Source organism: Ailuropoda melanoleuca, chromosome 14 (assembly GCF_002007445.2).
Source record: "Ailuropoda melanoleuca isolate Jingjing chromosome 14, ASM200744v2, whole genome shotgun sequence".
NCBI lineage: Eukaryota > Metazoa > Chordata > Mammalia > Carnivora > Ursidae > Ailuropoda > Ailuropoda melanoleuca.
Window position 1 is genome coordinate 88,252,759 of NC_048231.1, and position 24,285 is coordinate 88,277,043.

A 24,285-nucleotide genomic window follows, 5' to 3' on the forward strand; every position below is an offset into this window, starting at 1 on the left:
AAGGATGAATTCTTTTAGACTCACTGTATTGTTCCATGAATTCATTTGGACCAATAATATAGGGAGAGCTAAAATCTCAGCATGCTAATATCGAAGAATGAAGGACTAATTATGATATTTGTCAGTGGTAGTACATTAAACTGTTCAGAAATATTTCTTAAATTAGTATAAAGCATAAATTGTAGATGTAAAATATTTACTTGCTATTTGCTAATTATTCAAATGTATTAAGATTTGAAAAGGAAAATATTAATAGATGCAAAACAGAAAAAAACATCTTTTTGGAAAATTGGTGAATTGAAAATGTTATGTATATGTTTCTTTTGCAATTCATTTGGGATTAGAAAGTTTAATATTTTAAATGGTTCTGGAAATATGAAAGTATGATGTATGTGTATATATACATATATTTTCTTCTTTTTAAAGGCCACCTCGACCAAGCACCCCAGACTTTTCTAAGGCAAGGGGTTCCCCTCCAACTTCCAGTAATGTTGTGCAAGGACAGATTAAACAAGGTAAAATTAAATCTTATTAAGTAATTGACCTGACATTTCAGCTGTAGAAACTGAGGAGGCATAGCTAATGTATAATCATAACATTTTGTTTGTCTCATGTTGTTAAAAGAGAGAAAAGTTGTTATATTCCAGATGTAAATATGGATAATTAAGATGTCAGTTAAAAATAAATCAGATTTATTTAGAAACTGATAAATGAGCATATTTCACATAATTTTATTGTACTGTCTTTGACCTAATTTTTATGAATTAGGGGCACCTTAACTTGACAACACTAGTGTGTTAATTGTGTGTATCTTGAGTTTAAAAGCTATACCTAGGGGCGCCTGGGTGGCTCAGTCGTTAAGCGTCTGCCTTCGGCTCAGGATCAAGCCCCGCATTGGGCTCCCTGCTCCACTGGGAGCCTGCTTCTTCCTCTCCCACTCCTGCTGTTTGTGTTCCCTCTCTCGCTGGCTGTCTCTCTCTCTCTGTCAAATAAGTAAATAAAATCTTTAAAAAATAAAAATAAAAAAAATAAAAGTTGTACCTATTTTTAAACTACATTTAGAAACGTTTAAATTCGTATTTTCATACTGAATCTATTCTGCTGTTTGACAGCAGTTCATGCCTTGTAATACACAAGTGGAAATCCTTTCTTTTTATTTACATCATTATATATCTTAATTTTTGTCTACAGCTTTGTTTTTCATTAGCGGATGAAGAAAAAGTTGAGTTTCTCTTCCAATGTTATCTTTTATGTTCATTGTAAGAGTGGCAAATGAGGCTACCAGAATTGGAGGGTGGGAGGTCATTTTTGCTTAGAGAGCTTTCTTTTAGGCCGAGAGTTAATGCTGACTCTCTCAGAATGTGGTAGAAGTGAAGAAGTGAGCATGAGATGGGATGAGGAAGATTCTGTTTGTAAATGGGGACTTCAGGGTCTTCTTTTTTCCCATAGGTTTTTTTGTTTGTTTGTTTGGTTTTGGTTTTTTTGTTTGTTTTAGGTTTTAAAGATTTTTTCTTGTTCTTTTTTTCTTTTAAAGAATTTTGCCCTTCCCTAAGACAAATACTTTTCTTTTTCTTAGCTTATTATTTGGTATTTACTTTAGTATCTTTAAATAGATGCCTGATTTTCAGTTTCAGGCACTGTCTGTTGGCTTCTAATTATGGAAGATAAGCTCCCACATTCTCTACCCCCACTCCCATCGTTCATTCCAACCCCACATGCTCACCCCTTTTGTTACCCTTTATCTGATTAAAATTAATATAAACTATCATAAAATAATTGTATGTTATAGAAAAGTTTTGGTTGGATAACTTTTTATACTTGCGTATGTGTGAAATCTGTGTACAGAAAAGTGTGTAAAACAAAAACATGTAGCTCAGTGACTTTTACATGCCAAACTCCCTTGTAACTACGTCTGTGGCCAAGAAATCTAACATTGCCATCATGCCAGAAGTTGCTGGTATGTTCCATTATGTGCCCCCTTCCAAAAGTAACTACTCTCCTGACTTCTGGGAAATTACTTCCTTTCTTTCCTTTGGAGTTATACCACCTAAGTTTAAAGCCCTAAACACTGTAGTTTAGTTTTGCTGTGCTTTGAATTTTATATGAATTCCATCAGTCATGGAGTATATATTTTGTGTTTGGCTTCTTTTGTGAGATTTATCGATGATACTGTGTTTGAGGTTCACTCATTTTCATTGTTCATTTTTATTGCTCTGTAGTATTCTGTGGAATGAGTAGACCACAGTTTCTTCATCCATTTTCCTGTTAATAGACTTTTGAATTGTTTTCATTGTTTTTCATAAATCTGCAAACATTCTTGCATTTGAATCTTAATGTACCTTATCAGTATTTCCGTTGTGTATATAACTAAAAGTGGAATTTCTGCATATGTCCCTCTTTTGCTTTAGCAGATAATATTATGATGTTTTCCTAAGTAAGTGACTAATATACATCCATCAAAATGGCTAAAGTGAAAAAGATGGAAAATACTGGGTTGGCTAGGATATGGAGCAACAGAAAGTCTCATACACCATTGGTGGCTTTGCTAGCCAGCCCTGAATATTTTCCATCTCTTTCACTTTAGCCATTTTGATGTATGTGTAGGAGTCTCTCATGTGTTTAATTTACATTCCCCAATTCCCATCAAGGTTGAATACTTTTTTGGTATGTTTATTGCTCATTTCTATATGTTCTTTTGTGAAGTGCCTGTTCAATTCATGTGTGTCTATTAGGTTGTTTGGGTTTTTTTTTAATGACTTGCAAGGGTTGATCTGTGACTATCCTTGATATGAGCCCTTTGTTATATATATATATCACAAATATTTATTTGCCTTTCACTCCTATCTTTGAAATTCAGCATCTCTCAATTTCAGTGGAATTCAATATATCAATTTTTTCACTTACGATTAATGTTTTTGTGTCCTGTTTAAGAAGTTACCCTGATATGCCTACCCTGATAACCATGAGGATATTTTTCTGTTTTAGAAGCTTTATTGTTTTNGGGCTCGATCCCATAACGCCGGGATCACGCCCTGAGCCGAAGGCAGACGCTTAACCGCTGTGCCACCCAGGCGCCCCTTGTTTTACCCTTTTTATTTAGATCTATAATCTTCCTAGAATTCATTTTTGGGTATAATGGGAAGCAGGGGTCCTGTTTCATTTTTCTCCTCTATACAATACCAGATTGGTCCAGCATGATTTATTAAAGAGATGATTCATTACCCACTGCTTTGCAGTGCCATCCTTGTCATAAATAAAATGTTCTTCTATATGATCTGTTTCTGGGGCTGTTTGAGCCCATTGATTTGCTGTGTATTCTTGTGCCTTAATTCCTGTAGCTTTGTAGTAGGACTTGGTATTCAGCAGATAGAGTCTTCCCACCTTATTCTTAAAGAATGTCATGGCTATTCTCGTTTCTTTGAATATCTCAATTGTTAGTTGAGAGCTAGTTTCTCAGTTGTTATAAAAACCTATTGTGATTTCAACTGCAATTTTATTGAATTTATAGATGAGTTTGGGGAGAATTAATATCTTTGTGGGATTCATTCATTCAGTATATTCAACGTATTCAATTCAGTATATTCCTTTATTTAGGTCTCATTTAGCTATTGTAACTCTTTTATAGTTTTCTGTGTATAGGTCTTACATACTTTTTATTTAGATTTTTTCCTAGATAAGGATTTTTAAAATATTCTTGTAACTGCTATTGAATGTTTTGTTTTCTGTGCCTCTGGCACAGAAATGCAGATTTTATTTGTATGTTGTCCTTGTATCAATCAGTCATGCTAAATTCACCCATTATTTGTAATACTTTATTTGTGGATTACTTTGACTATATGAACAGTCATGTGGGATACTTCTATTCCCAATGTTTTCCGTTTGGGAAAGCTTTCATAATTATCATATTTCCTATATGCTTTTTACAGGTAATTTTTAAGAAATTAACTTTCCATTATTTCTTTGCTAAGTGTTTATCATCAATGTATGTTGGGTTTTATCATGCATTTTCTATATCTATTGAGATGATTATATAATTTTTCCTTTTATTTTGTTGTGATGTATTATCATCTTATATATTGTTGAATTTGGCTTAATATTTTTTATTCAGGAAAAAGTTTTCGCTTCTTCCACTTCCTTTTTTTTTTTTTTTAACATGGAGCCTAACACAGAGATTAAACTCACAACCCTGAGATCAAGACCTGAGCTGAGATCAAGAATTACACACTTAACCAGCTGAACCACCCAAACACTCCAGTTTGACTTTCTTCTAATGCTCTTATAAAGTGTTACATTTTTCAGGTTTCAGAAAATGGATTAAGGAATCTTTTCTCTTTTTCTGTTTTCAGGTAGAATTTGTGTAAGATTGGCATTCTTTCTTCCATAAATGTGCAGTAGAATTTGATGGATTTAGATGTAGAGTTTCTTTGTGTGAAGTTTTAAAATTCTGGGTTTAATTTCTTTCATTTTCATGTGATACTTCAGATTTTCTATTTCTTATGTCAGTTTCATTGAGTAGTACATATTTAGCGATTTTTCTAATTCTTTTAAATTTGTTGTCATTTGAAAAGATATTATCTTTTAAATTTCTTTAATATCTGTAATGATACCACCATTTTTATTCCTGATGTTAATCATTTGTATCTTCCTTTTTTTTCCCTGATCATTCTCATCAGGGACTTATTAATCTTTTTAGTTATTGTAATGAATCCTCTGTGCCTTTGTTTATCCTTTCTAAGTGCATATTTTTTCCCATCTTACTGAAGTCTGCTCTTCTCCTATGTCTCTTGTAGTTCATATGCTGTTTATTTCTAACTTCCTAAGATGGATGGTAACTTACCAATTTTTAGCCCTTCTTCCTTCAGAGTATATGCCCAAAATAATGTTATCTGTGAATAAAGTCAATTTTGCTTCTTTTCAGTCAGTTTGAATTTTATTTTTCTTACCTTATTGTATAGGTAAGGAGTTAGAGAATGATGTTGAATTGAAGAAGTTAGAGCAGACATCCTTGCCTCATTTCCAATCCATGGGATAAAGCACGCAGTCTTTATTAAGTATGATGTTAGCTGCAGGTTTTTCTTAGATGAGGAGGATGTCAAGGCAGCTACCCCCTATTCCTAGTTTGCTGAGATTTTTAAAATTATGAATGGCTGTTAGATTTTGTTAGATGATTTTTGTGCATCTGTTGAAATTAGCAAATGATTTTCTTTATTTTCTTAAGACAAAGTACATGAACTTTTGAATTTTAAAACAACCTTGAGATCTATGGTAGACCACACTTGGTCATGATCAATTATTCTTCTTATAGATTATTGTATATGACTTGCTAAAATTTGTTAAGAGTTTACGTTATGTTTATGAGGGATTTTAGTCTACAATTTTCATTTCTGATAATGTTCTTTGTTCAGTTCTGGTAACAGGATAAGGCTGGTCTCACAGGAGGTAGGATGTTATCCTGTGCCCCCCCCCCACCTTTTCTTTGTATTTTCTGGAAGGGTTTGTATAGAACTGATATTATTCCTTTTTTGTTTGATCTGAATTCACTAGTGAAAGTATGTGGGCCTGGAGTTTTCATTATGGGAAAGGTTTTAACTACAAATTTAAATGCTTTAATAGATATGGGGTTAGTTAGATTTTTTTTATTATTACTACTTGGGTGAACTTTGATATTTTGTGTCAAAGTTATTGGAAAAAAGTTTAATATTCTCTTATTTTTCTTTTAATATCATATCTGTAGGAATTGAAATGGTAGCCCCTCTCTCATTTCTGTTATTTCATAGTTTATGATTTTTCTCTTCTCCCCTGAGTAGTCTGGCAGTGATTGTGGTTTTGATTATTCCTCCTTGCATTTCTATTAGTTTTTGCTTCATGTGTTATAAACCTCTCTTATTAGGTACATAAACCTTATCTTACTGATTTTTTTTTTACTTTTATCATTATGAAATTACCTCTTTATCCTTGATAATATCTTTTGCTTTGAAAATATACTTTGTTTATAATAATATAGCCAGTTTTGTGTTTTGGGTTACTGTTATTAGCATGGCATATATTTTCCTGTCCTTCTACTTTTCTTTACATTTAAACTGTGTTTCTTATAGGTAGTATGGCCTACTTTTTTACTGTAGTGTTTAAGCCATTTATATTTAATGTGGTTGTTGACATAGTTGCTTTTGAATCTGTCATTCTGCTATTTTTTTCTCCTTGCTCATTTGTTCTTTGTTCCTTCTTCTCCTTTTTCTGCTGTTTTTCAGATTAATGCTGTATATCTTTTATGATTTCACTTTATCTCTTTTATTGGCTTATAAGCTAATTCTTTATTTTGTTATTTTAGTGGTTATCTTAAGAGTTTCTAGTCAACATAGATCTTTTAATTTGTAATGTAGCTTCAAGTGATGTTATACCATTAACATTTAATATAAAAACTAAAATGTTATACTTGCATTTTTTACTTCCTGACCTTTATTCTATTTTTGTCTTCTATTTTACATTTATGTATTTTATAAACTCTTCAAATCAGTATTATTTAACAGTTAATTCTCTTTAAAAGAGATTTAAATGAGGAAAAAACCAATATATTTAACTGTGTAATTACCATTTTTGGTGTTCTTCATTCCTTTGTGTAGATCCAGATTTTTGTTTGGTATAATTTTTTTTTTCTGCCTGAAGTAAATATTTTTTGTAGTGAAGGTCTGTTGTTCTTTCAGCTTCACATCTGAAAACATCTTTATTTGCTTTTGATTTTGAAAGATATTTTTGTCTGATATAGAATTCTCAGTTTACCATTTGTATCTCTCAGTACTTAACAGATGATACTCTGTTGTTTTCTTTCTTTGTTTTGTTTTTCTTAAAGATTTATTTATTCATGAGAGAGACATAGAGTGTGCACATGAGAGCACATGTGAACATGGGGAGGGAGAGGGACAAGCAGACTCCAAGCTCAGGGTGGAGCCTGAAGCAGGGCTTGATCCCAGGACCGCAAGATCACAACCTGAGCTAAAATCAAGAGTCAGATGTTCAACTGACTGAGCCACCCAAGTGCCCCCTCTTTTGCTTTGTTTTTAACAAGAAATCTGATGTCATCTGTATTTTCCTATATAACATTTAAATTTTTTTTTTTTTTTTACTTTATTACTCTTGTTATTTTAAAGATTTTCTCTTTGTTGTTGGTTTTGGGCCATTTGCTTATAAAGTGCTTTGGTGTAGTTTTCCTTATGTTTCTTGAGGCTGAGGTTTATTGAGCTTCTTATTTTTATAGCTTTCATTAATTTAAAGCATTTTTTAACCATTATTTCTCCAAATATTCTTTCTATTCTCTCCTCTCTTCTCTCTTTAGTGGACTCAAATTACATGTACATTGGGTCACTTGAAATTGTTTCATAGATCACTGATGCTTTATTTTTGGATTTTTTTTTCCTCTCTGTGTTTTCATTAGGTAGTTTCTCTTGCAATGTTTTCAAATTCATTCATTTTTTCTTGCCACTATCCAGCCTGGTATTAAGCCCAACCAGTGTATTTTTCGTCTCAGACATTATGATTTGCATGTCCACAATTTTGATGTGTATCTTTTTATATCCTCATTGTCTCTATGTAACTTTTTTCAATATATTACCTATAGTTATAATAACTTTTAATACCCTTACTTGATAGTTTTGACATTTCTGTCATTTGGGGTTGATTTTTAATTGATTTTTTCCCCTTCATTATGTACTGTGCTTTCCTTCTTCCTCACATGCCTGGTAATCATTGTTAAATGGCAGATATTTGAATTTTCAGTTTGTTTCCCAGAGTCCACAAACTGAGGGCTTCAGAGGGGAGGGGGGTGGGGGGTTTGGGATAGGCCGGTGATGGGTATTAAGGAGAGCATGCATTGCCTGGTGCGCTGGGTGTTATACGCAAATAATGAATCATGGAACATTACATCAAAAACTAAGGATATACTGTATGGTGACTAACATAACATAATAAGAAATTATAATAAAAAGAAAAGAAAAAGGATATTAGTAAAAAAAAAAAAAAAAGAAAGAAAAAAGAAAAAGGATATTAGTGGAGAGCCAGAAAAATTCTAGTAAGATCTGTTGCTTGCTCTATAGTGTTATATACTAATGATCATTTCCTGGGTCTGATCATTGTCCTGGACTTCTGTAAGATCCTTCCATTAGAGGGGTTGATGAGGGGAGGATAAGAATTTTCTGTATTATTTTTGGAACTTTTTCATAAGTTTAAAATTTGTTAATAATAAAATATTACAAAAAAAAAGATATTTGAATTTTACCTGGTTGAGTACTGAAGATTTTTATATTGTTATAAATCTTTTTTTTTTTCTTTTGTAAGCTATATTCTGGATGCAGTTAAGTTGCTTGGAAACAGTTTGATCTTTTTTCTGGTCTTGCTTTTGATTTGTTAGGTGCGTTTGGAGTCATGCTCTATCTAAGGCTAATTTCCCATTACTGAGGCAAGAGCTTCCTGAGTACTCTGTCCAGTACCCCATGAATTATTAATTTTCCAGTCTGATTGGTGGGAGCAATATGGTCTTTGACCTTATAGTTTCTTTACACACAAGAACTGATCAGTATTCTGAATTTTCAAGGGGGACTTCTGAAGAACCTGATCTTTGAAGTTCTCTTCTCTCTGTCCTATGGATTGTAGCTGCTCTGGTTTCCTGAGACTCTCAGTTCTGTCTCTTCAACTCAGGGAAACTCTTCCTCAATCCCCCTTCCTGTATCTTGGTCTAGAAACTCCCACAAGACAATAAGCTGGGGCAATCATTGTGCTATTTGTCTCCCAACTCCTGACTCTCAGTTCATTATCACTTGACATCCAGTGGTTTGAAACCATTGTTTTATGTATTTGGTTGGGGGGGGGAGTTGTTCTGGATTGAATTATAAATCTGTTTCATGTTATTCCATCTTTTCCAGAAGTGGCAGTTCCTCTCCCTTTGCTTTTAAAATGTTCAAATATACTATTACTTCATAAAATAAAAATTCTTTATGTTTTATATATATAAAATACACTATATAGTATTATATAGTGTATATAACATACAATATTATATATATATATAGTATATATAACATATAATATTTTTAGAGCCATTACTTCAGAGAGAAATGGAAATAGGCTGACAAAAGTAAGAGACTTGTTTAAACTATGGTTAGTTATAGTGGTATGATTAGTATACAACAGCACCTTTTAACTCTAGATCTGTGCTTCTATAATAACATGTATTTATGTTCTAAAATCCACTGAAAATATCTTCCACCTTATACAATACAAATCAGTGGCAGGGCATATTCTCCTCCATTTGGTTAGTTCATTGCTTCATTTAAGATCAGTTCCTGTTAGACATGTTTGTTGTCCTCCTCATTACCATCTTCATTATCATTCTTTGTAGTTGATGTTTCTTCTTGGATTACATTTTTCTCCCTCTGTAATCCGAGCAGATATGAGACATCCAGTTTAGTTTGTCACATTCTTGTGATGCATTGTGTACTCTACCACTGTTATGGTATTGAATTTACTCACCTGGTTGGTTCTGAGGATGTTACAGTTCGAATGCTTTAACGTTTCTCCTCTCCTAAAGCATCATGTTTTGAGAGCAGGGAAGAGGGGGGCCACTGAGGATTGAGTCTTTTTCCAAAGCATTTATTTAAAGCAGTAGAGTTAGGAATTTCCATTAGAAACAACACAGATGCTTATCTTTTAAAGTAAATGAAAGTTAGCAATCTGTAGTGAGAGTTATGTGATAAAATACTTTAGGATGGCATCATAAAACCCACTTTCTATTTGAATATTGAAAATATGGAGTAATTATGTCTTTAAAATATTTATTAAGCCCTTTTTTTTCTCCAAACAACAACTCTCTTTGGGTCATTAGAAAGATTAGAATGATGTATACTCTCTTGAGTATATATATCTAGTAGATAACTCATGAACATAAACAACTAGTTTAGGGTAAGAAGTGGTAAGGGAACAGACAAGAGCTCTGAGTTCTCTGACTACATTTGAGCAGTTAGGGTATTAAATTTTTGTCTTTCTGCTCTGACTTCTCTTAGCTTGGTTTGCTTTTAAACTCTTTCCTCTTTGCTTATGTTTTCTTTTCCTGACTCCCACTGCAGTACACATTGACTCACAATCCGTTTTTCAAGCTGGTTTGCAAACATGAATATGGTCCTTTTCGATAAACTGTCACTTATATGTTGGCTAATACTTGTTCAACTGCAAAATAATCCATATGGAGTAAAGACTTTAGCTGGGGATTGGACTTTTCATAGACATTTGGGTCTAAGAATGAAGATGATATAGATAGTTCAGCTAACATAATTTCTCATAAACATTATCAGGGTATTTCTTTGGAAAATAATTTCTTCACAAGAGCTTTATTTTGTCTAGCAGTGGGCTTGTTAATTCAGTCTTTGCCAATCATTAACATTTACTGACAGTCATGTACTTTTTGATAGAGACAGTTTTTATTTATTAGATACTCGATTGTGTACTTTATAAAACATCTCACTTGAGAAAGGGATCAGAAATGTCAAACTAAATTTTTGTTCATAGTTATACAGCCCTAAATCTCCCCATAGCTGTAAGCTTATCTACATTCTGACATACTGTACTTCTCTTGATCAATTCAATAATGTTATGGCATAAGTCTTTGGTCTGTGTCTCTAGTGCCTATCTTGATTGACCCTATGTCTATGTTAGTAGCTGCATCTTTACTCAGTGGTAGGTGTGGAAGCAAGTCTAAGCAATTTAAATATATAGGATTATGTTACAGTATCTGCTATTTTATTTTTCAGAAATGGATTTAATTTAGGTTGTTTAAATGTAGAAGTAGGAGGTAGTCATTGTTAAATTATTTCATGAATCATTTATATAAATTAATCAATAATTTCTCATCATCCTTTTCCAGGGTCTATAGCAAGAAATATGGAGTATATATATCAGGTCAATGGATGGACCTCAAGACTCCTTAAAATTTTGTGTTTGAACTTTTATGTGCCTTTTAGTTTGAAAATTGGCTTGTGACTTTGATCTTTGGAAGCTCAAAGGACAGACATTTGTTCTTTTTTATTCACTGATTTAGCACAAGTTCTTGGAACAGTAGCTGAAACATAGAAGGCAGTCAGTAAATATTTAGATGAATGAATCTATAAATACCTTCTCTTTATGCTTCTAGTGTCAAAATGTCAGTAACTAGGTGCTGGGTCCTTAAGGCTGACACAACAAATCTCTGCCTTCAAGGAGCTTCTGTCTAATGGAGGAGATCCAGAGGAGAGTGCAGTTGATAATAATATTTTAATTAGTTATTTGCTTTTCCTGCCAGACTCTGAGTAACTGAGAGCAGAATCTTTGTCTAATCTTTATGACTTTTTGTATGCTAAGCCCAACATCTGGCACATAGTAGGCGCTTATTGTTAATTAAATGAAATAGAAAATTTGAATAGCCTCCATATGTCTAATTCAAGTTAGTGTTCATGTTATCACTTTATCTTTCACTGTAATACAAACTCTCCCCCCATGGTGCTTGGTCTTAGCTCATTTATTTATTTTAGATGTTAGTAATGAAGCAGACCTTTTACAGAAGCAGGATTTTAAAAATTTTTTAATTTTTATTTTTTGGACTCTGGCTGGAGTTATAGTCCAAGGTAAAATTGTCATTACATCTGAACTTACTCCAATTCTGATGTAATCCAATTGTGATCTGGAGGTTAAGTAGAGTTACTGTATTTTTCAAACATTATTAGCACTTTTGTATTTCGCCTTGATGTATGTCTGTCAGGACACCATCTTGGGCTATTAATTCATTCTGCTTTATGGTAGGTCCTTATCCTTTCTATTTCCTGGAACCTTGTACTTCCCTATTGTCCTTAGACTTTCTGTGCTCTTCCTTCATAGCGTTTTAAGGATACCCTTTTTCCTTAGAATGTTTGATTAATGATTTATCCTAATGCTTCATGTTGACTTAAAGGAGGATGAGAACACTCGTCTCCCTAAGTTATGAAAGTGTAGACACGAAGGAAATTTATAAAAACACAGATGTTCCCCTAAGATCTCTACATTGAACGGCAGACCTAGTGTGGAATGCCTCCTTCTCTATCCTCCCCTCTTGAAGCTTTGTGATTATCCTGTAACACTTTACAGAAAGTGATTCATTATTAAATAATTTTATTTATTTATTTGGAAATAAATTTATTTGGAAAAACTTCTTTACACACTGCATTTGGTTTTACAGAAAACTTTCTAGATTTTCTTTATTCCCTTCTGAAAAACGTATTGAAAGGTCTATTTGTGTTCATATACCAGGAGACTAATGAGGTTTAGACCAATAATTTGCTACCTAAAGTATGTTCCCTTTCTGCCCTTTATATATTTATCATGTCACAATGGCAGTAGGGAACAATGGAATTCAGAGTCAGATTTCAAACAAAGACTGAAACAGACCTATTCAAAAACTGAAAACCAAAGATGATGTAACATTGAGTGCTATGTAGATGCTATTTAATGGGAGGCCAGAGCGTATGTGAGTGTGTATATATTGTCACATAGTTCGTTTATCTTTGCCTGTCTTTTCATGTGATAGTAAGTAGTTGAAGAGGCTCCTAGCTACAAAATTAAAGAACTTTCCTAGGTAAAATAATAGAATTTGTGCCACGTCTGTCATCACTTGAAGCTATACTGAGACTTTTGCCATTAGGTTTTACTAATCCTTAATAAGAGAAGCCAATTGATAATTGACCTCACAGCTTTTTTGTTTTAAGAAACCAAATGCTCGCTTATACGTTATGCTGTAAATTGTCAATATTCAGTGCTACATATGACTTCTTTCAGATTTATTATTGTCATTAAACCTTGAGATTTTTGTTTTGGAAGTGGTACTTTTTAAATTTCTTTTGCTAATTTTTCTGTATGTGGACAATTTTAAAAGCTAGGCAGAGTTAATTTGAATATTCTCAGTTATGAAAGTAGTTCTAGATTCTGCAGTCTCAGCTGTGAGGTAGTCTAAATGAAGTATTTTTTGGTGGTGATGCCAAGATTTTTAAAGCATAGTAAATCTGATTCCTTGATCTCTCTTACAGTATTCTTGATTTTTTTTTTCTGTGCTCACAGAATTTATTAAAGGAAAATGTAAATGGCTTTTTCTTTATATACTGTCATTTAAACAGGACTCAAAGAATCTGTTTTATTTCTCTCATTAAAAATAAACTTACATATATTGAACATTATTCTATTAAGACCTATTAGGCTCTTTCTGGAAGTTTTCTCAGTAGCATTTTTAGTTTCCTTTATGCTTGTGACTTACAGTAGATGGAGTTTAATCCCACTACATACTTGACCAGGCTAGGGTAATGATCATTCAGTCCTGAACTTTTATTCATTTGTATTGAATTTCCTCACCTCTCACTCTACTGTCCTCTCACTTAAGAGTAAAATCAGATACACGGCCTTTTCAGGGATGATAATAATTTCTTTTTTTTTTTTTTTGAGTAAAATTATAGAAAAGTTCCAGTTGTTGAAAACCACCAGAGGAACTTTGTGAACAATTTTGGTGGCTTGAAAGCTAAAACCTGAAAATTTACTCTCTACCATCCCAGCTCACTAACTTTTTTGCATGAGGAAGTGAATACTTGATAGGCCGTAATAACTAAATTTGTAATTAAAAATTATTTTTAAAATGAAAAATTTATTCAATGGAACATAAAAATATATGAGATTTCTTTGCAAGATTACAGTAGAAGTCTTATATCTTAGGAAATATGCACTTACGAAAAGCTCTGTTTCGTTCATAAACATAACATTATAAAATTATTGTTAGTCCATAAGGAACAAAAAAACAGGTCTTTTGATAATAAAAGCAGTTATAATTTCCCAGATGAGACTTTCATGTGTGCAAGATGTGGTTTTTAGGGTTTATGGAGTTGGATTGTCTGGTTCTTATTACTGTTGTTGTACTTTTAGTTCTACTGTTTACTACCTCACACGTGCCTGATTGACATTATGATGCATTTGTGTGGAAATTATGAAAAGTTGTTTTCATGCAGCTGTCCTGTAGTTACAAAGGAACTTCACTGTGTGAAAAACAAACATATCATTCAGTGGACAATGCTTAATCTGTTCAGGAGCCCAAACCTATTGCTGTTCAATGACAGAAGAAAGGAGAGGGATTAATTTGAAGATGCTTGTGCATGACATATGGTAATTTCTCCATAGGAAGGAAGTGTCAAATGGTGACCTCTAAATCTTAACATTGACCTCCAGTTGTAGAATGTGTGTGCCATACGGTCTTTTTGCCTTTTCATATGATAATTTAAGCTGAAACATTTTCCTGGTAACATAACTTTTGGGGGGGTGGGGTGGGGTTGTTGCATGAGGATTAGAACATTCACGAGAATTACTTTTATAATATAAAACATGGGTATCATAAAAATATTTTTTAAACTAAAATGAAGTTATGTTAGGGTTCTTCTCACAAAAGTTGTTTAGTATATGTATTCTTTATAAGTTGGCAGATTTTAAATTGTATTTTTATAAAATGTGGAAATTTGAAATGATTTCAGTGGATGTTGGTTTGAGATATTAAAAAATAATTTACACATAAGGATAGGAAATAAATTATTAGAAAAATATAATTGGCAGTATGAAGACTAACTTAAACTTTTCAGTATGTGATACATTTTAAAAATTGAATTACATTTTTGCGAATTCTTAATATGTCTGTCATTTTTTCCTTGTAGCCTTACTTGTTTTGGAACTGTTTTTGTATTAATTGGTACATCGATAAATTAGAATATTAAATAGATTTTGGTTTTAAGAGGGATTTGACTACACTGTGATTGCTATTCAATAAAATATATCATTTCCCTTCATAATCCTCAACAATCATGCCCTTCTGATGAAAACATCATTTTTCAGTTCTCCATTTACTATATTTTGCCAACCTTGTTTTTCATTCTTCACTAATACTGAGCTTTTTTTCAGAAGCCGCTGTACCTCAATTCTCTCCTCTTTATTTCTTCTGTTTTCTCTGCAAGTTCCTGCTCCTGTCATTTCCGTTCGGTCTGATGCTGACCACTCTGGCTCTGACCCTGCTTCTACTCCTGCTTTACATACCTGTTTCTTAGTAAATGAAGGTATTCTCTCTCAACTTTCTAACAACTCACTTTCAGTCTGTGCTTTATTTTGATATGACATGTTCTTTTTATCCAGTTTATACATTTATCTGCTTTGTTATATATGAGATCCTAAATTTTCCACTTTTTAACTTTATTTGCTAATGTCAGTGAAAAGGGCTAGTTATGAAAATGTAATGCTACTGCTGGCTGGTATAAACTGTGTTTCTTGTAATCTAGAATGCCATTAAAGAAGTGCAAAGATACTAATCTTTGATGTGAAGTAGGTATTAAAAGGTGGATTGGTTTTCATAATGATGTTTGCCATGTGATCTCTGGTTTTAGAACTAATTAGAGGGAGTTAGAAGGAGATGTGAGGGGTGTGTTTACATTATCATTTGAAAAGTCTTCAGAATGTTGATTAGCACCAGTGATTATAAACTGCAAGGAATTCACCTGTTCGTCCTCCTTACTATTTCTGTTTCTGAATGAGGCAAAAATCTGTAATTTCAATTTTTAAAATGTAGTTAGGCTATCATATTATCCCTGTGGAGTTACGCTAGTTGAAAGTATTTTTGGAACTCTGAAAATGTGAATGGAATCCACAAACCTTTTCTCCCCAAGAGCCATTATAGGATTATATATACTGCCTGGAAGCCTAACGGAACTTGTAAGCTCTGAGTTATATCCACTGTCTTCATCCTGGGCTCTGTCTTGACCAGTATATATAATATAAAAAGGAGGAAATTTATAAAATCTCAAATGTAATCCATATTGATTCTGACTCTTCACTAAAAAGCAGTATTACAGTCCGTTCAAATGGAAAGAATGGTACAGTATCTGTAAAGTACAGAGCCCATGTTCAAAGTACCACTCATTTGGAAAGAAAACTTGGGAGTGCAAAAGTATAACTCATTTTTTGTTTGGCTTCCCTGTCATAGACATGTACTAAGGTTAGTATGCTAAGACTGGATTTTAGCAAACTAATTAGGGTCAATTTTATTAAGATGTTGTGAAAGATAATAATTTGCTAGTTAAAAAAAAAAACAAACTGATGATTTTGGACCATAGCCTATTAAAATTCAGCTCAAAAATATACCTCATACTTTTATGAGACATTAAAGCACTTCAAGAAATTGTTAGGTTGTAATTTATATTTACATATATATTTGTGTGTGTGTAAGTATATATATATATTAAATATATATCTATATATCTCCTCTACATATGTATATATATTCTCTATTGAAAATAAATTGGAATCTAAAATGTGTGTGCTCATCACCTTAATTATTTAATTATATATTCTCAGTTGATGAGAATTTCCTTACTGAAAGGATGAATCTTTAGCTAGGTGGCTTATCTGATACTTACTGATTCCCTCTCTCTCTCTCTTTTTTTCAGCAATCCCAGTAATTATTTTGTATTTTATGATAGGGTTCTTGTTGTTTTAGAAAGCTGCAGTTTAGATTATTTCAAAACATCGATTTGTTAAAACTGTGATCACAGATAACTCACCTTGTATATGGTAGTAGGTAATTGGTTTTTTGCATTCATTCTTATTTGTCTTTAAGTGTTATCCTCAGAAGATAATGGTAATTATTGTGGATTAGTAGTGGCTTCATACATGATTTGGGAAGACTGAGGCATTTATTATGTATATATATTTTTCAGACACCTTACAACTTTAAAACAGGGTTGAAATGCTTATTTGAGAATGTCTGGATACTGATACTTTTAGATATTGCAGTGGCTTGCAGTGTTTGCTTTCTTCATATAATCAAGTTCCATATATATTATGGACTAGAATCTTAGAAAAAATAACTTTTACTCCCATAGATTAAAGTTAATGATACTTTAGATGTCAATTTTGGATTATCTGGTTTTTATTTTATGAAATGTCTGAATTCATTTTTCCTCTCAAAATGGGTGTTATGTTACTTTCTCCAGTTATGATTGTGATTAAATATCTGATTCTTTTTGTAAGAAAAGAGATCAATAAGTATTAATTAAAAGCCCTGTGACAGATAGGGAAGACATTTCTGTTGACTGACAAAGGTGGTCATACACAGATGGCCAGGCCTTAAGAGACATGAACTTATCTTTGGATATCTGTGTGAATGCCCTTTTAACTGAAAGTGGTTTCAAGTCTACGGCTGTAGTACATGTTTATTTCTATGCTTTCTCAATCCTGAATATGTTTTATTTTAGAGGGGCTGTTTAGAAATATGTTTTCCTTGTAGAATTTGTATATGCTTTATGTGGAAGTTTATTTTTATTTAAGTCTTTGAGAGTTCTTATAAAGTACCAATTACGTGATTTATAATGAACTACATTTGTTATAATTATTTGTATAAAATATCTAATAAATTGAAATCATTTATAACGCAATTAAGCACATTTACCCTTTTTTAATTTTTGGTATATTTAAAGAAACATCTTTGAATTAGGGAGTGCCAAAACGCTCAAAGTATTTGTAATACGTTACATTTTAACAGGATGGAGTCAGTTGGCTGCTATGCATTGTGTGATGCTGCCAGACCTGCTGGGATTGGATAAATTTAGACCTCCACTTCTAGAGATGCTGGCTCGGAGATGGCAAGATCGATGCTTGGAGGTAATACTGATGTGGTATGGACAGAAAACAAAAACATGAAAGCAGTAGACAAGTGTAAATTTGAAACGAAATGGTTAATGTTTATCTAATTTCTTTTCACCTGTTTATTATGTGATAGAAAATACAGATTCGTGATTTTTTTTCAGTTAATATACTGAGCAGTAATGTTCCAGCTTGTGTGTTTGTTTACTTTTTAATCCAGTGAGTATTTGACTAAAGGTTTTGTATACTTTATGGAACTGTTTCTTTGAGTATTGGTTTCTGTAGAGATTGTTCTATATAGATTAATGTAAATGCATGCTCGTGTACATACACCCACCCCCCCCAAAATCACACACTGAGTAATAATCACATCAGTCAAATTCTAAGTGAATAGCCATCATCTAGTGAAAGATACTATGTTATAATAAAAGAAAGTCTTTGGAATTTGAAGAGGCCCAGGCTTAAATACTAGTTCTGCCAATTATTAACTTTGTGACCCTGGGCAATTTACTTAACCTGTTTGAAGCTCATTTGTAAAGTGGGGATAATAATATATTCCTCGTGGGATTGCTGTCAGGATCAAATCAGATAATGCAAGTAAAACAGTGCAGAGCCTGACACATGGTAGGAGCTCAATAAATGGTAGCTATTATTTTGTGTTAATGGACTTATGCTGTATTAGACATTGGCTTGGAATATAATATCACCAGGGACTTGGAAATTTTTATAGATAGAGATTTCCTTTATTATGGCATTTGACCTATCTAGCTATAGCAGTTTGTATCATTCAGGATTTTAAATTGATCAGATATAAATATTTCCCCCATCTGGATTCCCTTCCCTCAATTCTAAGTGGAACTGTAGCATACTAAAATTTTTATGGTTTTGCATCGAATAGTATTTGAATTCACTTTAAAAGTCAGTTATAATTAAAAACAATTTTTATTCAAACTTATCAGACATTGCTGAGTTACCTTTTCAGTGATAACGAGTTAATAAATTGATTCATAAACCACTTGACAATTGACTGGCTTCTTTGACCCCATGCTTGTGGTAATTTGCCAAAATAAAACTTAACTAAAACCGCAAAATAAACGTGTGCCACATTAAAGGACAAACTGAAATGATTTAACTGAAAACTAGGTTCCTTCTGTAGAACTAATGCCATTACACAAGAATATATTTTGCCTGTTTGTTGAAAAAAATTGTTTAAACATGTCTTAGGGATACAGGAATTTTGCAGATTTAGACATATGTTTGTGTAAACAATACCTATTCAGTATATAAATATAAAGAAATTCACTAGATAAGGTAAAATTTCTTCAGGCTAAAAGAGAAGACAAGTTTAACAGTTCTGACAGTGACTTTTAACAGTATCAATTATATGGAAATTTTAAAGTGAAAATTAAAGTGCAAGAATGTTTTAAAAGCGTTGGAAAATGGAGTTTTAAACCCACTGCTGCATAAATGTACAAATATAATTCTATTAGTGTTAAAATATTTTTCAGTGAGATCATTCATTAAAATGTCTTTGATTTTGCTCACATCCAGTTTATTCAGTACTTAGTTCATTATTTGGTTTGTAGTTTTTCTCTTGTAAATAAATGTGGCTTGTATATTTTCTAGCTTTATTTCATGATGAACTTTCTAGTTTTTAAACACCTCACCAACTGACCTACTTCCTGTTTTTTCATTTGACTCCGTTTCCTTCTCAGGTCAGAGAAGCTGCTCAGGCCCTGCTTCTAGCTGAACTGCGAAGAATTGAGCAGGCAGGGCGGAAGGAAGCCATCGATGCCTGGGCCCCTTATTTACCTCAGTATATGGACCACGTCATATCACGTAAGAGTTCTCTATGAAGCTTTTCATGTTTACATACAAAAGTTCTAAAACCTACAGATGCGCTTTTTACTGCCTCTCAAAAAAAGTGAGTCATTTAAAGTGAAAATAAGGGATCCTCAAAGTCTGCGCATTCATTTTCTGAATTCCTTTGGGAGTTTGGGGTTTGGTTTAAAAGAATATATCTAAATGCTCTCTAATGGACTGATCTCTTAAAAATTAATCCCCAATCAAAAATTCCTACTCTGCTGAACAGTAGCATCTGTTTCCGTTGCATGATTATGTTTGCGGATGCCAACTTGCAGATAGGGATCTGATGATGGGCAAGTACAGCATAAGGCAGATCTTTTCCAAGTTGAAGCTGGAGTTGCAGATCCGTAAGAAGTAAAGATTGGGTAGAGTTAGAGCAGCGTACTATCGGAAAAGAAAATTAGCAAGGATTTTGACGGACCGATCTTTCAAAAGAATATAATTTGAATGGACTGGGAAAGGCCTTGGGAAGAATTGTTGAAGTGCTTGAATATTTTTTGCAGAATCAAACCTTTGTGATCCTGCTGCTAGGTCAAGTGGTCATTGAAGAAAAGTTGTATTATGCTGTTGTAGTTTTATTCTTTCTAGAAAAGTATACTTCATCCCCAATTCATCATTTGATTGATTCTTTATTCTTCTGAATTAATTCTTTATTCTTCTAAAGAATTCTTCTTACACTAACAACCCTTTCTATAATAATCTATTCTGGAATTAAAATTTTGAACTGTTATATTGAGTGTAAGATAAAATCAGTTTTACTTTTTAAGTTAAATTCTCAATGAAACTTACAACTTTTTACTATGAAAATTTGGCCTAGGTTTTAGGTGGATTCATTTTAAGTGATTTTTGCCAATACCAAATTCTTAGTAATAAGATACTCACTATACATGTCAAGACAGACAATACATGATTGCTTAAGAAGGATATGAAAACAAGATTCAAAAAGTACTATAATTGTTATATCTGGTGTAAGTCTACCAGATGTTTGTCAGTGGTGACTCTAGTGGTTGTTTTTAGGTATGTGACCACCTTGAATACTTAACCTTTCTCAGCCTCACTTTTATCACAGATGAAATGAAGACATTAGTGAGACTATAGGGTTTTTCTGAGTTTGGAATGAGGTAATATTGGTAAGTGCATGGAACAATGCCTAGGCTGTGGTAAGCACTTTATATTAAATACATTCATAATCTGTAAAAATGCAAATATGTGTTTTACATATAACCATAACATCGCACGTTAACAACTCTAATTAAAATTCTTTAATCTGTTTAGATAACAGAATTTACTGAGATAATATTGATTTTCATTTGCTTACTGGGACTTTTTCCATTTTAATACAAGGAAATTGAAAAACCAGAGTCTTTAAACATATGGATTCTATGAAAGGTATTAGCTTAAAGTTCCTACTTAAATATGTATAGGTTTTAATATCTTCTACAATGTAAAAAAAATGTTTAAAAGAATAAGGCTAGGATGAAAAAAGCTTTGCTTTTGAGCATTTGAAGAACCCTGAACAGTCCTGTTTGTTTAGCCACTTGTCGCTGTTAGCTTTGTAATATTCTGAAAAACAGAATTAGCTCATCAGCTCATCATAAGCCTTATTGAGTAAAAGATGCCCCAATTTAAGGACAAACTATGAGATGACATTGTGTGAAAGCAGGATTCTCAAGTATCTATTCATTCCTTTACCCCCAACACCATTTTAAGATCTAAGGATGCTGGAGGAAGCAAGATGCTCCAATTAAAGGACAAACCTAGATTGAAGGTGAAACAATAGCAAATCATTAGAGATCCTTTTAAAAGGACAATGCTGCTATGGAAGTATAAGAAACTGTTTCAGGACACCTTTATTTGGAGCGGATTACAGTGGGAAAGTGGACTGAAGTAGAATACATAGCTGAGAAGCTACTACAGAGGGGATGTGGGACCCAGACCTAAATGTAGATAGAGTGGAATGAAAGGTGTTTCTAAGGCTTGATTACAGATTATGTATAATGGTCTAAGGAAAACATGAAAGATGCATACAGTGTTGCATTCTTGACAATTTGGGAAGAAAACTATCATTAGCAATGATGGTGAATGCCATTTTATTTTATTTTTTCCTGGAAAGAAGGGAATGAGTTAGCTACAAGATAAAGGTGTAATATGGTCTCAGATTACTCCCTGAAGCAATGATGAAAATGTCTATGTTGCTAGGTTAGAGGTCTATTAGAGAGTCCAGAGAGGATACGGTATAAGTAAAATAATGACAGTACCTACCGTTAATTGAACATTCTGTCTGTCAGGCTTTTGCTAAGTGCCTGGTCTGTGTTATTTCATTAAGCCACTGCAATAAGCCTGTAAAGTAGGCACTAGTGTCACTACCACCCCCCACTTTTTTTCCCCCAGATGAGTTGGTTGAGGTGTAGAGAGATTAAAGAACTTTCTTAAGGTCCCTCAGTTACTAAGTGACTGTCAGACTACAAAACTGATTTTTCTTAACTACCATTTATTCTTCCTTGCTTCCTCCAGCATCCTTAGATCTTAAAATGGTGTTGGGGGTAAAGGAATGAATAGATACTCGAACTAATCCTGCTTTCACACAATGTCATTTCTAGCCATATTTAACAACAACAAATTGGAGCAGAAACGTGTAACTGTAAGAAAATCACTCTTAATTGTAAGAAAATAGTTCTCATCATTGTTTAAATAAGCATAAACTAGGTTGTTTTTAGGTCAGATTATTAACTGAATGTTGGCTTACTTAGAATTTTAATCTTATCACTTCCTGTTACTGTATTTTTCGTGAAAGAATAAACATGCAGTCTACATGTAACTAAAATGGCTTACACTAACAACTCTTTATATAATAATCTATTCTGGAACTTTTACATTGTTTGAGTGTAAAATTAATTTGTTTACTGGGAGCTTTCTACTTTAATAAAAGAATGTCAAGCTGAAGGAGTAAGGATTCTGAATGTGTGAAAGGAGAAGAAAGCATACAACAAATGAGAAATGACCACATAGGGCTGTTGAACAGATTTGCTGTCCAAAGGGATCAAAAGGTTATGGAGCCAGCTGGTGGACAGCCCACACCTGCCATAATGTGCTTGTAGTGAAATTGTCTCTACCATGGCCATTAATGTTCGAGGAGATGGTTATCGTAGCAAGTTAGTAACAGCATAAAATGTTCTTTTAGGAACTTAAAACCTATTTTTAGCACAGGAATCTTCTTACTGAAGTAGGTAAAATGTTAAGCACCAAGGTAAATACACCATTCATCAGTTATTTTCTGATAATCAGCCTAAACATTTAAAAATGTGCAGTAATTACCTAAGCAATATTGGCAGCTCCTAAGTTATGACTGAGCTTCGTCTAAGAGTCCCTTTGTTAGATGTCTGGGACTCAGAGAATGATTTTGCTTGAAGAGCAGAATGTCATACTAGGCTGATGGGCTGTGATAGCCCTTCATCTTACAGCTCTGGAGCCTGAGGTTTAAAGTGGGAAGTACCTTTCTCTGACTTCACAGCCAGTAAGTAGGTGAGCTGGGACTAAGATGACAACTTAAGTCAACTGGTCATAGTGACTGGGGTCTTCTGGAATTTTATTTAGGTCCATTATGTAATAAAAGCCTTTTGTAGGTTTGTCTGAGAACCTAAGGAAAGCAGTGGGCCAGAAGCCAGTTGCTTTTCTTAGGGCTGGGGAGAGCAGTAAAGGAGAAACTTGTGTACAGCATCCAGCATAGCGGACCGTCCATGTAGTAAAGGTTGGCTGACCGTCTCCTTTCCTTTGCCGTGCTGGTTTCTGTAGTTTTGTTCTCCTTATTGTCACTGCCTCGAATTCACTTGAATTTATAGTGCTCAGAAATTCTGACAGTAGACCAGAAATCACTAGGGAGGAAAAGGGAGCTATAGTCTGCCTTAACTGAAAAGCCGGTTCACAAATTTTCATAAAAACCAAGTCCTCGTTGAGTGATATGAGAATTTTCCTTCAGGTAATGGAGTCCTGTCCTAGAACGTGTTAGGAGACATTTTATCCCTTAAAAATGCAGGCAGTATGTAAACTTTTGATGCTTAGTTTCTGATTGAAAATTTGAGGGTAAGTGCGTTGTGATTCTTAGTGTAATGGTTACAGGACCAGAATTCTAAATATTGCATACATTCTTGTGATAGTGACTTACATAAATATTGTAAATGTTTTCTGGTTATCACTCTTTCTCATGTATTTGTAATCACTTTTATGTTACAAAATACTTTTTAGAAATTTTTAAATTATTTTTACTAAGGAAGGGTTAATGTTATTTTGTGAAACGTGTTATAATGCAGATGAAATGTTTAAGTTGTCTCAGATTTACTTTGAAGGGAAGATATTTTGTAGAACCCACTTTTATATATTTCTTTTTGTGACATTCTACATGTAGCATTTTGATAATTGACTTTTTTATGAGGTCAACCTCCTGCTAGTTTATGAAATATACCCGCACTTGCCCTTCATTCCAGGCAGTGACTATGCAGAGGTAAATGCTGATGGTTCCTGATTTCCTTTGGCCTGTGATGCAGAGTGACCTTATAGGGCATGAGGTCACAAGTGTAATTATTTCTCGTACGTTGTATTCTGCTTGCACACTGTGGCTCATCTCCTCCTTTAATTTCAGAAACATTAAACACATAAAAGTTACTACCATTATATAAATCAAAATCTCTTCTAAAGAGGGTGCTATTGTAATTTTATGCA

The 24,285-nt window shown here is 33.2% G+C and overlaps 1 protein-coding gene across 4 annotated transcripts in view; it reads left to right on the plus strand.

Moving 5' to 3' along the window:
- The window catches only part of WDR7 (WD repeat domain 7), a 339,096-nt gene that overhangs the window by 96,776 nt on the left and 218,035 nt on the right, over positions 1 to 24,285 (plus strand). For 3 of the 4 annotated variants that reach the window (XM_019800741.2, XM_034643188.1, XM_034643189.1), the window contains 4 exons: positions 427 to 515; positions 15,027 to 15,125; positions 17,603 to 17,721; positions 19,419 to 19,542. In XM_019800741.2, the coding sequence (XP_019656300.1) occupies positions 427 to 515; positions 15,027 to 15,125; positions 17,603 to 17,721; positions 19,419 to 19,542 (431 nt within the window). The remainder of the gene's footprint in view (positions 1 to 426; positions 516 to 15,026; positions 15,126 to 17,602; positions 17,722 to 19,418; positions 19,543 to 24,285) is intronic. The other variant, XM_011226266.3, reaches the window with a different exon arrangement.